The sequence below is a fragment of the Sinohyriopsis cumingii genome, chromosome 6, assembly GCF_028554795.1.
Source record: "Sinohyriopsis cumingii isolate HCF-2022 chromosome 6, ASM2855479v2, whole genome shotgun sequence".
Taxonomy (NCBI): domain Eukaryota; kingdom Metazoa; phylum Mollusca; class Bivalvia; order Unionida; family Unionidae; genus Sinohyriopsis; species Sinohyriopsis cumingii.
The window spans coordinates 78,292,770-78,308,160 of record NC_142966.1 but is presented as its reverse complement, the minus strand read 5'-3'; the positions used below and the strand labels follow the sequence as shown (position 1 = coordinate 78,308,160).

General features: G+C 35.8%; 1 protein-coding gene across 1 annotated transcript; it reads right to left on the bottom strand.

The window, feature by feature from the left end:
- Positions 1 to 4,572: 4,572 nt before the first annotated feature.
- Positions 4,573 to 14,980, bottom strand: LOC149797277 (uncharacterized). The gene is made up of 9 exons (XM_089960388.1): positions 14,882 to 14,980; positions 14,212 to 14,278; positions 13,688 to 13,774; positions 13,102 to 13,203; positions 11,867 to 12,056; positions 9,121 to 9,234; positions 8,343 to 8,500; positions 7,591 to 7,737; positions 4,573 to 4,877 (listed from the first exon to the last, which is right to left on the bottom strand). Exons 1-9 carry the CDS (start codon positions 14,974 to 14,976, stop codon positions 4,722 to 4,724), a joined length of 1,116 nt encoding a protein of 371 aa, XP_089816514.1. The 5' UTR covers positions 14,977 to 14,980; the 3' UTR covers positions 4,573 to 4,721.
- Between the last annotated feature and the right edge of the window lie 411 nt (positions 14,981 to 15,391).

Below are 15,391 nucleotides of genomic sequence, written 5' to 3'. Positions count from 1 at the left end.
GTGGAGGTTGAGCTGCAGTTATATCAGTTGGAAGATCTTTTTTGTTTTCTTAGTTCTCGCCGCATTTTTTTTTTCAGTTTGCTCAGCGGTTTGTTTTACTGATGGAAGTAGACCTTCAGTAGCCTCTGCAACTCTTTCAGTAATTTTTGTAATCGGTTTAAATAACTGTTCTGTGCCTTCTGCAAATTCAACTTGGGCTTCTTGACGTTCTTGCAATTTTTGTCTAACAGAATCACGAACAGGAAGAAATGTTTTCATTGCTTCTAGTTTTTCTCAAGCTAATCTAGCAGTGTGAGATTCCTTGGCTTGTGGCATTATTAATATGATAATTTTTTAATTGATACCAGCAGAGGGGGCGGTGACCTTCGGTATGTAAACACAACTCTCGGTCAGGTTAGCAGTGACCTTATTTTTTTTATTATTTCGGAAGAAGCTTATATTTTAAGCAAATGAGGTTTCAGACAAGCGGTCTGTTCGCCCCCTCTGCTACTGGCTTAAAAGGGGGAAGACGTTACAGGTGTATTTGAAGGAAATGTATTTGTGCAAATACAGACCGCCACTAGAAAATTGCTTATTTATCAGTCCATGCAAGTTGTGTGCTCTCCTTGTCTCGTGCATCCTTTCTCTCTCTCTCTCTCTCTCTCTCTCTCTCTCTATATATATATATATATATATATATATAGAGAGAGAGAGAGAGAGAGAGAGAGAGAGAGAGTACACAACAGTAAGGTAAACGTTAAAGGCTTAGTCTATCTACGTATGCAACAATGTGTGCATATTTTTTCAAAAAAAGATATAAATGAAAACTGTTCCTGTCGTTTAGTTGTTATTTTTGAAAATCTACGTTGTCGAAGTATTCGTCGGGTATAGACTTGCACGTCTCGTCACTTTTTCTGTTGATATTTTCAAGAAATCAATATGACGGTTTATATAGATATATTGCATGCATTCAGTTATATTTGTATGAAAACTGTCTTTCGATATAACGCAGGAAGGTAGTGATATTAGTCGAAAGGTCATTTGTTTCAGTGAAAACATATAAAATAATGTATACATTTATTTCTATAATTTCGATATACTGACACTATTTAAAATTCACTTTCTCGAATTGGTCAGATTTTAGATGTGACAAATATTCCTTACAAATTCTGACGCTGTTGTAAATTTGAATTCTTGCTGAGTTTAACAATATGTATATCAAACGTAGATATATAACACCAGTATCGAATAATAAACTTCAGTGCTATGGCCCTTGATTAAATTAAAAATTATACAGTTTGCCTTGCCAACACTCTAGCACCTTTGTTTTGCATCCAATCATTTTCAAACTTGGTCAGAGTTTCATTATTGGTGAAAACCACTAATATCGGATAATAAACACCAGGGTCGCGTTTTATCAAATAACTTACAACAATTTTGATCACAAGTAAATTTCTTAAATGTTTTACTTTGAATTACCCTTTGCAAATAAACGTGCTTTAATTTTTTTTTATTCATAAGGTATTTCTGCACTACCTATATAAATCGTTGCCTAGAGCGAATACTTCGGTGGATCACACTAGACGGTTATAAATGTTGACTTAAGATCAAAACCATCCTATGATGTTTAATAAAACGGGGTCACTCAGTCAAGTGCACGTTTCGCGGAGCATCCATGGGTTCATAAGATTCTTTTGTTTTTAATTTGGCCTGGTGACCTATTGTAAACGAAACTGACCTATTGACCTATTGTAAACGAAATTGATCCTTATCAACAAGAATCAAGCCGACATCAAAGTACTATTTCAAACAAAATTAGACAAAACGAATTTGCTACTTTCTTCAACATTACCAATAATTTCCTAGCAATCTATTTTCACTTCAAAAGTGAGAATAGATTGATATTTATATAAAGAAACAATGACATCACAAAAATGCTATTCATGCCCAGACTTGAACAGAATCTGATCAAAAAAGGGTTCATGCAATGCTACAAAAGAGAATTTCAAATAAATTAAAGGGGGCATAACTCTGATAAATATAAACGGATATGGCATGTTCAAGAAATGAACAAGCATCGTATACACTTAGTCCATTATTAAGATAATGGGTTATAAACAACGTCTTGTTTTTTGTGGAGGTGTTTAGGTTCTTTTGTTTTTTTTTTTTTGTTTTTTTTTTGTTCATTATACAATGTAAGTTGCTTCTAACTTTGGTAAAGAATGATTGAGAAAGAAATTTATATGGTGCATACAGGATTAAAAACGGCAATCTTAGACAAATGAAATGCCAAAACGCTTGAGAATATATAATCAGTTACAGCACCCAACATAAATATATTTTTAAGTTATATTCAAGTCTAATTAAGATTGGCTTAAACATCTAAACTAGTAGGTGCACAACATGCAAAATATGCAAAAATGGCGCATAAGTCTTATTATCAAGATTGCTTATTCAAGAAAGGAGTCGAAGTGTTCTGAAAATTACTTGCTGCCAAGTTTGGTTAAAATTGGTCGAAAATTAAACACAAGGTAAACTATTACAATTTCAAACAAAGTTTAATAACTTTGGTTAATATAAATGGATATTGCTGGTCAATGGCAAGAACCGAAGTATTGTTGAAATACAAGTTATCAGGTGTGTTTAATTAAGATTGTCTTTTGAATGAAACGTCTAAGTTGGACTAAAGGGATTGACGAACGGACACCGGACTATCCTCAGGTGAGCTAATAGAATAACAAGAGCGCCGCCTAGTGGGAAAGTATATGCCCCTTCTGCGTCACGTTATCGGTAAAATTTGCACCAATTATTATTCGATTACACCAACCAATTAAAGAGTTACAACCCGGACACAATTTGACCATTGACCCATATTGTGACAGTAACCCTGGACGCGCGACTCTGAAAGTTGCGCCCGACGCAGAGTCTCGATGTAATTAAAAATTTTACCAATTATAATTCGATTATACTAACCGGTTGAAGAATTACAGTCCGGACGCGAATTTAAGAAAACGGACACAGGCATCACAAACCATCATATAACACGACCCATCTTAAGATGGGCGTATACTAAACATTTATGCTTTAAAACTACATAGTTAATTTATCCACGTAAACTGAATATACTTTATATCTAACTCTATAAATGTTAGTAAGAAAAACACATCACTATATAAAAAGTACACATTGACTGAGATTTTTAAAAAGCTGAGAGTTGTTGACCGTTAAAAACTTGAAACGAACCGGAGGCTTATCTGATTACCGTGTGTGCCTACCTAATCAATAGGTGATGACATTTTAGTATTTTTGATTACCGTGTATGCCTACCTAATCAATAGGTGATGACATTTTAGTATTTTTGATTACCGTGTATGCCTACCTAATCAATAGGTGATGACATTTTAGTATTTTTGATTCCGATGTATGCCTACCTAATCAATAGGTGATGACATTTTAGTATTTTTGATTACCGTGTATGCCTACTTACTCAATAGGTGATGACATTTTAGTATTTTTGATTACCGTGTTTGCCTACCTAATCAATAGGCGATGACATTTTAGTATTTTTTATTACCTTGTATGCCTATCTACTCAATAGGTGATGACATTTTAGTATTTTTGATTACCGTGTGTGCCTACCTACTCAATAGGTCATGATATTTTAGTATTTTTGATCTGTATGGCGAAAAGTACCGTCGTTCATCGGATGAATAATCGACTCCGAATTTGTGCAAATTTCTCCAAGCATATCCGAAAATACCTATAAATGTGACGCTGGCTGGGACAAAAACGTGGCATATTATTTTCACTTGTCATTTTTTTCTTGTCATTTTTTTAAAGCACATCGTTTGAAATGCTTAGTTTAAGCATATTTATTTTACATCGATTGCGAAACAAGTTCTTACAACTTATGTTGATCACTCTCGCTGGTTTCCAAGGTAGAACCAGTACTAAGCAATGTGAATTAATTATTTTGCTCAAAGATAAATTACATTGCCACGGCGATGATCGAACCCACGACCATTCGATTTGGAATCCTAAGCTCTACCAATGGACCACGCATTCCACTCCATAATGCTTATTCCTTAATTTCATTTCAAATATCTTCATTGGTTGTGGAGATACTGATGGTGGAGCAAATGTAATGCATTTAGATACCAACTTGAGAATACGCTCTTACGTGATTTCTCTGAATGACGTTCGATTTCTATAGCCATGTATTTCCAGACTTTACAAATATAAACCGAGGTGCTATCAAAATAGACAACTATGACGCAACCGCCACCTCCGCACAAACGCTGCCATATAGTATGCAAATTTCAGACATCACAACATAAACAGCATGGGGTCAATATTTCACAGGGGTCCTTTTTTTATTTGTGAGGGGTAATATTATTATAGGTTTTTATGAAAAAGTTAATGTTCTATAGCACGAATTATGTTTGGAGGGGAGCACTATTTTATTAAATGGAATGATGGGGGGGGGGGCACTATTCTATCGGGTCGATTTATTTCATTACACCGGATTTGTTCAGCACTTCCATTCAGTTTTTAGAAAATTCATATGAAATATAAATAAATTAAATACTAATGTTCGATAACTCAAGCAGGATTTTATTCACATATTCAATAATAGAATCCGAAATTTGAGCGACCTCTATATTTCGATATGCCATTTTAGGTTGCCAATCGTCGGTAATTGCCATCTCGGAAAAAACAACGGTTTAATTCAAGCGATACGATCATGCTATCATCGGACAACCATAGATTTCAACCCTTAGTCCGGGTTGTCCATGGGGACGCCATGTGATAGGAACAAACCGTACAAATCTAGCCTTCACTGGGTACGTCAGATCTTGTTTGTTGATGAAGTCCATTGTTGTGCTGCCCTTAAATGCCTGTAAAGGAAAGAGAAGAAATGCTTGTATGCATAAAAACGCGTGATTGGTATGACGGACGAAATTCAAATAGCCATATCTTAACTGATGTTGATCTGATTCAAGAAACAGTAAACAGTGGCAATATAAGACTGTCAAGTTCATATAAAAGCTTCTGTTAACAAATTTAATCCATTTTACACTGACAAATATCACTTACTTTTGTTAAGTGTGACTTTCTGCTAATTAAAGCAATCCTTGCGCATATAAATAAAATGTAGCGGGGTGGACAAGGACTTGTTTTATTTTTATATGCCTCTATTGTGACAGTAGAAAGGACATATTATTTTTCTTCTGTCTGTACATCTGTATGTCCTTCTCGAATCTGTTTTATCACAACGGCACAAAAACTATCCAAAGTAGGGCCATGCAATTGTACGCACTTCACAGACATCAGTAGATGACCTGATCTGATTTTCAGCCTGTAACCTATATTTCTTTATTGTACACATTTTGTATTTCACTTCGTGGACTTAAGTCTTTTTGACTTAAGGAATACTCACTCGAGGTAAACAAACGAGATTTAAATGGCATATTTGTGTATACATATACGGATGACCTGGTTAAAGTTTCAGGCCATTACCACGATTTTTCAATGTTTTACACATTTTTGTACTTTATAACTTTGACATTTTTTAAATAAAATCTTATTAGAATAATCACGCAAAATCAACCAGAGCCTATAAGACATATATATATATATATATATATATATATATATATATATATATATATATATATATATGTGTGTGTGTGTGTGTGTGTGTGTGTGTGTGTGTGTGTGTGTTTTGATAACCTGATTATATATTGAAGCTAACGAAACGCTTATTAATATGTATCAACATATTTTTCGACATTTTGGATTTAGACCTTTTTCTAACAGAAGACTTTGTTGTCATCGATGGGTACAATTTGGAAATTGTCGAGAACTTCACATACCTCGGGTCTAACATCTCCAGCTCACTCTCCATTGATTCTGAGGTGGGCGGCAGGATTGCCAAGGCAGCAGCAGTGATGGCCAGACTTAACCAGAGGGTCTGGAACAACCCCAACCTCACAGAGAAGACCAAACTGCGTGTCTACCAAGCGTGCGTGCTCAGCTCACTTCTCTACAGCAGCGAAACATGGACCACCTATGCAAGACACGAGAGGAAACTCAACAGCTTCCACCTGAGATGTCTGCGGCGCATTCTGCACATCCAGTGGCAGGACAAAGTACCCAACACAGAGGTTCTAGAACGCGCCAACATGAACAGCATGTTCTCCATACTCAGCGAGAGGCGCCTTCGCTGGCTCGGCCATGTCAAGAGAATGGACCCAGGTCGCATTCCCAAGGACCTGTTATATGGGGAGTTAGCAGAAGGTGCACGACCAACTGGACGACCATATCTGCGCTACAAAGATGTTTGCAAGAAGGATATGAAGACAGCAAACATCAATGTCAATGACTGGGAGAGCTGTGCAAACAACCGTTCCAGCTGGCGTCTAGCTGTCAGGCAGGGAGTTCAAAACGCAGAGGAAAAGAGAAGAATAAAGCAAACTGAAAAGAGAGCTAAAAAGAAGGATAAGCAAAAGCGTACTTTGGAGCTATGCCATCGTCTCCCGTAGACGGACGGATGCCAAGAAGACTTTGTTGTCATGATTAATCAAAAACGTTATGAGGCAGGTAAATCTAGTTATAGATTATGAGGCAGGTAAATCAAGTTATAAAAGCTGTTTTTTTTTGTATTTTACATGTTTTTGTTTTTCATTTTTTTATTTTGTGACTTGTGTCTTTTTTACATAAACGTTGTTAACGCCATGAAACAACTCCGCTAAAGATATGCTAATGGAATCTGGTAGGTTTGTTTATATCCATGTATAAATCGGCAAATGGAATTTGGTAGGTTAGTTTTGTATCTATATGTAGATGGTCAAATGGAATTTGCTACGTCTGTTTGTACCTATATATAGATGGTCAAATGAAATATGGTACGTTTGTTTGTATCTATGTATTACATTTTTAATGCCTTTAAAGCATTGCTAAAATAATTTCTAAAATGTTTAGTTTTGTGGGTATAGGCATTTTGGTCTGGGGACATACATGATTTATTAACAAAAATCTTGCGTGTTTTTTATATATCTATCCAACAGAACACTCAGTATTAACTTTTGAAATGGTAAATATATATAGACGTCTTGAAATGGTAAATATATAGACGTCATGAAATGGTAAATATATATAGACGTCTTGAAATGGTAAATATATATATAGACGTCATGAAATGGTAAATATATATAGACGTCTTGAAATGGTAAATATATATAGACGTCTTGAAATGGTAAATATATATAGACGTCTTGAAATGGTAAATATATATAGATGTCATGAAATGGTAAATATATAGACGTCATGAAATGGTAAATATATATAGACGTCTTGAAATGGTAAATATATAAACGTCTTGAACTAGTAAATAAATGGACGTCATGAAGTGGTAAATATATAGACGTCGGAAACAAAATCAAATCATGCATTTATTTTAATACTCTTTTCTAATTCCCTATCAAGGTCGACCATTTTCTGGAACTTAAGTATATAACAAATTTTTTTGTAACCAAACTGCCATTTTATGTTCATATGCCTCCCCCCCCCCCAATAACTCTATAGGGTATTTTAAATTGAAGACCATACCCTCGAATGCCCATACGGATCTATGGCGTCAAAGAAATTGTTTCCGTCTGTACTGTGGGACAGCCTGTATGTGTCAATGTGATATGTGGCATCGTGGTATCCCTGCACTGCTACAGCGTAGACCTGACGGGTTTCTCCTAGGTCCACCTGGGGAAAAAAATTAATTAGCATCAATCGGTCGTACGCCAAAAAATTGTACACTGAATGTTAAAGGAAACTTGTTTCACATTAGGCCGTTATAACGTGATTAGCAGTCAAAATATATGAGGTGATGTATTTTGATGTAGTGTTGAATATGAGAGACCCCCATAGCTTATCTCGCTCAATTGTAATTTTAATATGATGACTAATAAGTCATTTGACTTTAAATGAAAGTCGTTCTGACTACTTTGCTACAATTTAAAAAAAAAAGTTCATTGAGCATTCTATTGAGCAGTCATTCAGTAACAAACGATACCAGTCGTACCTTCGTCAATTTGCACTATAACAAGAACGTCTTTAAAAATTCCTACTGCCTCTTAAAGTCTTCCTTGCAAACGTTCCGTCGTTATCTGACTCAAATAATGGATGCTATTTTTGTCAAGTCTTGCAAATATTTGTTTTAATTCAATGAAATATACTTTCAGAAAATGATGATTATCTTAGTCTCATGATATAACCGAATCTTATAAAAATTATTTTTTATTTTATTTATTTTTCTTTTCTTTTCCCTTTTTAACATTAACACCGTCGATTGTTTCCGTGATAGTGACCTGTAACCAGGACTCGGTGCCGTTACCGATCCATCCGTTAGAGGACCCCAGCCTTCCATTCCATGGCTCACTGTTTTCAATTGTTAAGTGTCCGGACATTTGTGCGTTAGGTATCATCTTAAGGGCATCGCCAACACCGAAGCTATTCAGCCTGCATTCTAAATATATTCATATTCAAATAAAATCTCTAAATGTTAACAGGTCGACGATAGGTCAAAGTCTTTAAATTCAGGAAATGTTTTCTTCCCCACACAAAGCTAACACTTTTCCATTATTCTATATTATCACAGATCCCTTGACATTTAACTTTGAAGGGAAAAATTCAAATAAATGTATCCCTAACACGAAACCTTTACATGATACAATCAAACAATCCGAGGAAATACATAAATACATATTTAGATTATATATATATAATGGAAAACTTGTAATTACATCAAACATAAACATAAATAGAATATTATCATCATTGCAAATTAAATATGTATGCTTCTACAAATAGTACTAAAATGAAGAGAGACGAATTATACCAGTAATTCAGTATTTCTGAAAATCACAATTCGGTTACCATTTTTCAGACACAATAATACAATCTAGAAATCTATTCTCTCTCTCTCTCTCTCACACACACACACACACACACACACACACACACACACACACATATATATATATAAGGAGTTTACGTAGCGTGTCATCTCTTTAGAGACACAACAGTTCTCGCATACCAGACAAATAATAGTGTCAACTTCCCACTATAGGAATTGTCATGTCCTACCAATTTCACAACTTCTGTTTCCGTAACCAGTAGGACACGTACACCGAAATGCACCTATATCGTCTGTACAGTTCCCTCCATTTAAGCATGGGTTGCTAGCACATTGGTTACGCTCTGAAACATCAAACAAACTCGGCGATTGCATGTTTGCATAAATAATACAGTATAATAATAATAGTAATAATAATAATGAGGACTTTGTATAGCGCCTAATCTTTAGAAGCTCTAATCGCTTTACAGCATTAGACAACACCTATAAGATAAAAACATATATAATGATATGATTACAAACACAAACACCATGAAATTAGAAAACATAAAAAAACATGCTGAGAATATTTAAGGTAGGAAACATTAACAGTCATGAAAGTACTAATGAGCACACAAGTGTTTTAGTGGCATCAACTTAAAGATATTTGCGAATGGAGCTGATGCGTCTCAGCTCAAGATATGCAGTCTTGCATATGTTCATCATACTGATTGTGTAAATTTAATGTTGGTGTTGTTGATATTTATTGTCTGAGGTAAAGGATGTGAATGAGAAAGTCTTTGTGTTGTGATCAGAATGGCCTGTTTTATCATCATTCATCTGCAGCTTGTTACATGGCATCCATGATTTCACATCAGAAATGCACCTCTCTACACCTTGGACGGTAGCATTAACTTCCGTTGGGTGGCTAGATTTGTATATTTGGGTGTCATCAGCGTACAATTGATGAGACACTGGATTATGATCTATGACACTTGAGAGCGGCTGAGTGTATATAATGAAGAGAACAGGTCCAAGAACAGACCCCTGGGGAACACCACAACATAGATCAACCGGCCTAGAGTGTATTCCATTTGCAGACACAATTTGTGTCCTGTTGACCAAGTAGGACTTGAACCACAGTAAGGCTGTGTCATAAATGCCAACTACATGCTGGAGACGGTGAAGTAATATATCATGGTCTATTGTGTCAAATGCTGCAGACAAATCAAGGAGGGTGAGGACTGTAATCTTTCCGCTATCCAAAGCAGAGAGAATATCATTAACTACTTTTAGAAGAGTAGTTTCAGTACTGTGGCAAGGGCGATATGCAAATTGTACATTGCTAAAAAGACTGTTTGAATTTATATGAGATACAAGCTGGGATAGAACAAGCTTTTCTAAGATGTTTGATATGACTAGCACGGCCATAGTCGTTCAAAATTAGCCTTACGGGAGATGATAGATCGCTCAGCCAACCAAATCACGTGACACGACCACCTGTTAATAGGTCAGTTCCTCAAAGGAAGAAAAACTGTATACGGATATGTATAGTCCCATGAAAGAAAACTATGAGGTGCCGTAGCCGACAAAATCTGGTCCAATCAGAACGTTGCCGTTGAAATTGTAATGTTGTATGTCCAGAATTCCAATTTCATGTGTTATATAAAAAATGCTTGTCCTTAAAGTTCCAGTTTCTAGGTCGAGATTTTAGATTGTATCTGTTAAATTAAACAGTAGTGGTTGAAAGTTATATATTCTATGTCAAGGTTTTAGATTGTGTCGTTTGAGTTACACGGCGATGGTTGAAATTTCAATGTCATACGTCGAGAATTCCTAATTTACGTACTGGTTGAAAGAGTTTATGTTGAAAGTTCCATTTCATACGTTGAATATTTAGATTTCTTCTGTTGAGTTACACAGCGCGGGTTGAAAATTGGATGTCATATGTCGAGTTTATAGATTGTATCTTCAGAATTGCATGGCGGTTGTTGAAATTTTGATGTCATATGTGGAGAGTTTCAGTTTAACATGTTGAATCTCATTGATTGTACTGAAAGTTCCATTTCGTATGCTGAGTTTTCAGATTGTACCCACGGCCGGATTATCAAATAGACAGAGTAGGTACGGCCTAGGGGCCCCGCGACAACGGATCAAAATAATATTGATAAAACGTATTAGGAGATAGTTTGCGAGGGGGACCCCAAGATTTCGGCTGCCTAAGGGCCTAAGGGCCTCCACAGGGTTTAATCCGGCACTGATTGTATCTATTGAAGTCCACAGCGGTGATTGGACATCTTATTGTGCTTGTCAGAATTGTTATTTTTATATAGTGAAATGATGTGTTGGTGTTACAAGTAACATTATACAATGTCCACTTTAACAATTCAAAATAATATCGAGTATTAAGATACATCATTCGTGTATTCAATTACGAGTCACCATCACATTTCATGCCTTTACAGTTTGAAAGTTACCATTCACAGGTCGAGAATTGCTATGAATTTCTTCGCTAGAACTTTAAGGACATGCATGTTGATCCAACACTTGATATTGGATTTCTCGACATACGACATCGAAATTTCAACTGCAACGTTCTCACTGGACCAGCTTTTGTCCGCTATGGTGCCTCATAGAAAACCAGACATAGTAATTATAGTCAGCCATGCCAATCACTTTGATAGACAATTTAAAGTAGCCGAACATACCGTGAATAAGCTAAAACCTCTGGTTTGGTGCAAATCACACTAAAAGGTCGTACTTAAATGATGCTGAGAGTGATACAAAATTAATACTGCAAAATCTCCCACCTACCATATGCACACACAGTTTGTCAATGTTAATTCTTTATAGTGTCCAAACAAAACAAGGATACAAATTACTTGAGTGGAGTCATTATTACTCTCTATAGCAGTTGTAATGATGTTTACTCATTAATGCTTGATACTAACAATGATATGGATTTGTTTGAGATATTTGAGAAACATGTTGTGTAACCTCGGATATCTATGGAGAACATCCCGTCTGCGTATTTGCCATGTGGGTCAGTTGCACGGATGCCGAAGCTGTAGGTGGCATCCACATCAGGGGCTGTTCCTAAAATAATGCCGGTGGATTGGTTCAGACTCGTGCCGGGTGGAAGGTGGCCGGATATCAGATTGTAAGTAACATTACCTCCATCTGGATCCTAGAAGAAGATCAATAATAAAAACAACAAAATGAATAAAATTAAAATAAAAGCAAACAAGTGAAAATTTAGCAAGTTTTTATTTTTCAAAAAAGGTACATAATTTATTTTCTTTTGTTGGCGATGTGTGAGCGCAAACATCCGAATGGCTTAATAGAGAACTGATTTACAAGAAATGTATGTATTAATCGAATGATTGTTGGCTTGAGACTAAAAGACTGGGGTGTGGTGGGGTGTTCTTGGTTTTATTTTTTATTGTAAAAAAGTGGAGTGTCAAGACCAGACCTTACCCCGCCCCCAACCTAAAACTATCCTCCACGAACAGCAACCTTTGGCACGGTTGCTTACACATACACGGGTATACACAAGTCGCAGTCCGTTGCTGCTCGACGACTTGAGCGACCTCAGTGAAATCCACACCTGTCAGTTATTCCAAATTTACGTGGCTGCTGTTACACTTATCATCGTTTATTTTGTTTGTTGGGGGTGGGGGTGTTGGTTTAGGTTGTTGTTGTTGTTAGTATTCGAGGTCAATACATACATTAACGATGAAAGCTTAGACAGACCATTGACTGACCACACTCGCTTCATGCTTCTTTAGTGTGAATATCAGTTTCTTGATTTGTTCTGTGAAATTCAACAACAAATTCAATTTGAAAATATGTCATCATTTTAATATAAAATAAGCCGAGGAGAAAGGACCTGTCTTTGGAGCGAAATATGGTTCCGGTAATTGGTCGTATCAAGTACGCAGGGCCGACAAGAGTGGGTGGCAACCGGGGATATGTCCCCGGGGTCCGGGCCGAACAACCATTTTTAATTTTATAAAAGAAATTTTTTGTTTGAACATGAACTAGGAGAGGCCTGGGTCTTTCTTACCCCAGGGCCCGTGATCGCTCTCTATGGCCCTGCAAGTACAATTATGAAATTGTTCTGATTCTTCTGTTCCTTCCAATATCATGATTTGATTCTTTCTTGTGTGTGTGAGAGAGAGAGAGAGAGAGAGAGAGAGAGAGAGAGAGAGAGAGAGAGAGATTGTACTTACCAAGGCCTCGACACTAACACTGAGTTGCTGGCCAGAATAGAAAGTCCCTAGAGTTGCATGGACTGACCGTATCGACCACACTGGAGGCAAACTTTTCACTTTCTGAGAGATATTTCATGCCGATGTATCAATAAATACAAAACAAAGTAAGTTAATTTTACTTATTTAGTTTATATTCTTATGTTTTATATAAATAATTATCCAGTATGTCTCTAACTGGTTTATGCATGACTTTGTACGAAGTATATTTCTCCCGGATTTCTATAATGGTATTCAATATAGTTAGAATAAAGTAAAAATGTAGGACAGACAAACTGGACGTAAAACAAGCAGATGTCTATGTCCATTCTCGTAAATGATAAGATGTGATAAATATCAAAAAACGTTAGCCGCAGTGTGAGGATTCACTCTGAAGATAATGAATTGCAATATTTTACAATAAGCCCCTTTCTTGGTGAAATAAAGTAGACTTTTTGTATAGGCTCTTAGTAGCTGGTAAGTTCCTATCACGAAACAATATATATTGCTTAAACGGTGTGTGTGTGTGTGTGTGTGTGTGTGTGTGTGTGTGTGTGTTTCCGGATACCTGAACGAATTTTCTGAGGTCCACATCTCCAAGGTAAACTGAACCTCCGTTGCCCGGCTTCAAAAATACATTGCCATTATATCCAGCCTGTACAAAGATAAAGGTAGGAACCTTGTTAGAAACAACAAGAATTATATTGATAGGTTTCTGCTGACATTATTAAAATTATTATTATTATTATTATTATTATTATTATTATTATTGTTGTTGTTGTTGTTGTTGTTGTTGCTGCTGCTGCTGCAGTTGTAAGATAAAAAATAGACGGAGAGGAGAGACATATATTTTACTGATATATACCTGTATTATCAACTTTATGTGCCATGAGCAAAAGTCCATATCATATCAATTGTTGCATGTGAAAGTCCATATGTTAATTGTTACATGCTAAAGTCCATTTGTTAATTGTTACATACTAAAGTGCATATGTTAATTGCTACGTGCGAAAGTCCATTTAGTGCTAATTGCTACATGTTAAAATCACTGCAATTAAATATTATTACCGGTGAACAATTAAGTGTTATTACCTCAAATATAAGATTTCCTCCGGCCTCTGATGAGAGGTTTACATTCGGATAAGAAACCTGAAAGAAACTGTAAAGAGAAACTAATAACTTTCTCTAAGTATATAGGACAAATGTCGTTGCGATATCAGTAAAAAATGTGTGTGTGTATGTGTGTGTCGCAGAAAAATCAATGCATGTTTCAGGATTTGCCGTGGTTATTGGATGGAGGGATAGAGTTAAGTTTCGTGGTGGTATGGGTTGGGGGGGATGAGAAAGAAAATCGTGAGTCGGTTTGGTAATGGAATAGGGATCAAGCAAAGAACATTGTCATACACTTTTATACTAAGCAAATGTTGTCTCTTTATCTGAATGTCTATATATATTTAGAAAATGTCCTCTTTCTCTCTCTCTCTCTCTCTCTCTCTCTCTGTATACATATCTAACAGGAGTGTATACATATATATATATATATATATATATATATATATATATATATATATATATATATATATATATATATATATATATATATATATATATATATATATATATATATATCTGTGTGTGTGTGAAGCTGTTGGAGAATAACAGAAGAGGAGTAGGAAGATAAATATACAGGCAGACAGAGAAACAGACAACAAGAAGAATTTACAGGGATGAAATCACCAAGCAGAAAAATATTAATAGTTACCTGCAAAATGCTGTTGGAGAACAACAGAAGAGGAGTAGAACCACAATTTCAGATCTCATGTTTCTGTCAGTGCGCTGAAGAGGCTGAGATTCCATAATGTGAGATTTAGTCGTCTTTCAATTTACTCCTTTGAAGAGGACACATAGTTTCGACAGTTGGAAACTGTAATATTTTTATGACCATTAGGCGAACACTCACTCACTCCCTTATCATTCACCCCTAAAACACATAAACATATGTCAGGAATATCGTAATAAATTACATTCACCGATTTAAAGTTTAAAAATAGGATATTTTTAATTAGTGGGGGACGTTTCGAAGCCTATTGGAGATTGTGAAATATTTAAAGTCGAACTCATCTAGGGTTAGCAAATATTTCCAGTTTCATACATATTTTTTCCAATTTCCTTTGTAGTTTGATGTAAATTTAATCCGCACTTTGCTGTTTGGCATTGAAATGTTAATCAGAACTCGCAATATTTTGCATATTACTTATTTGCAATAGCGTCC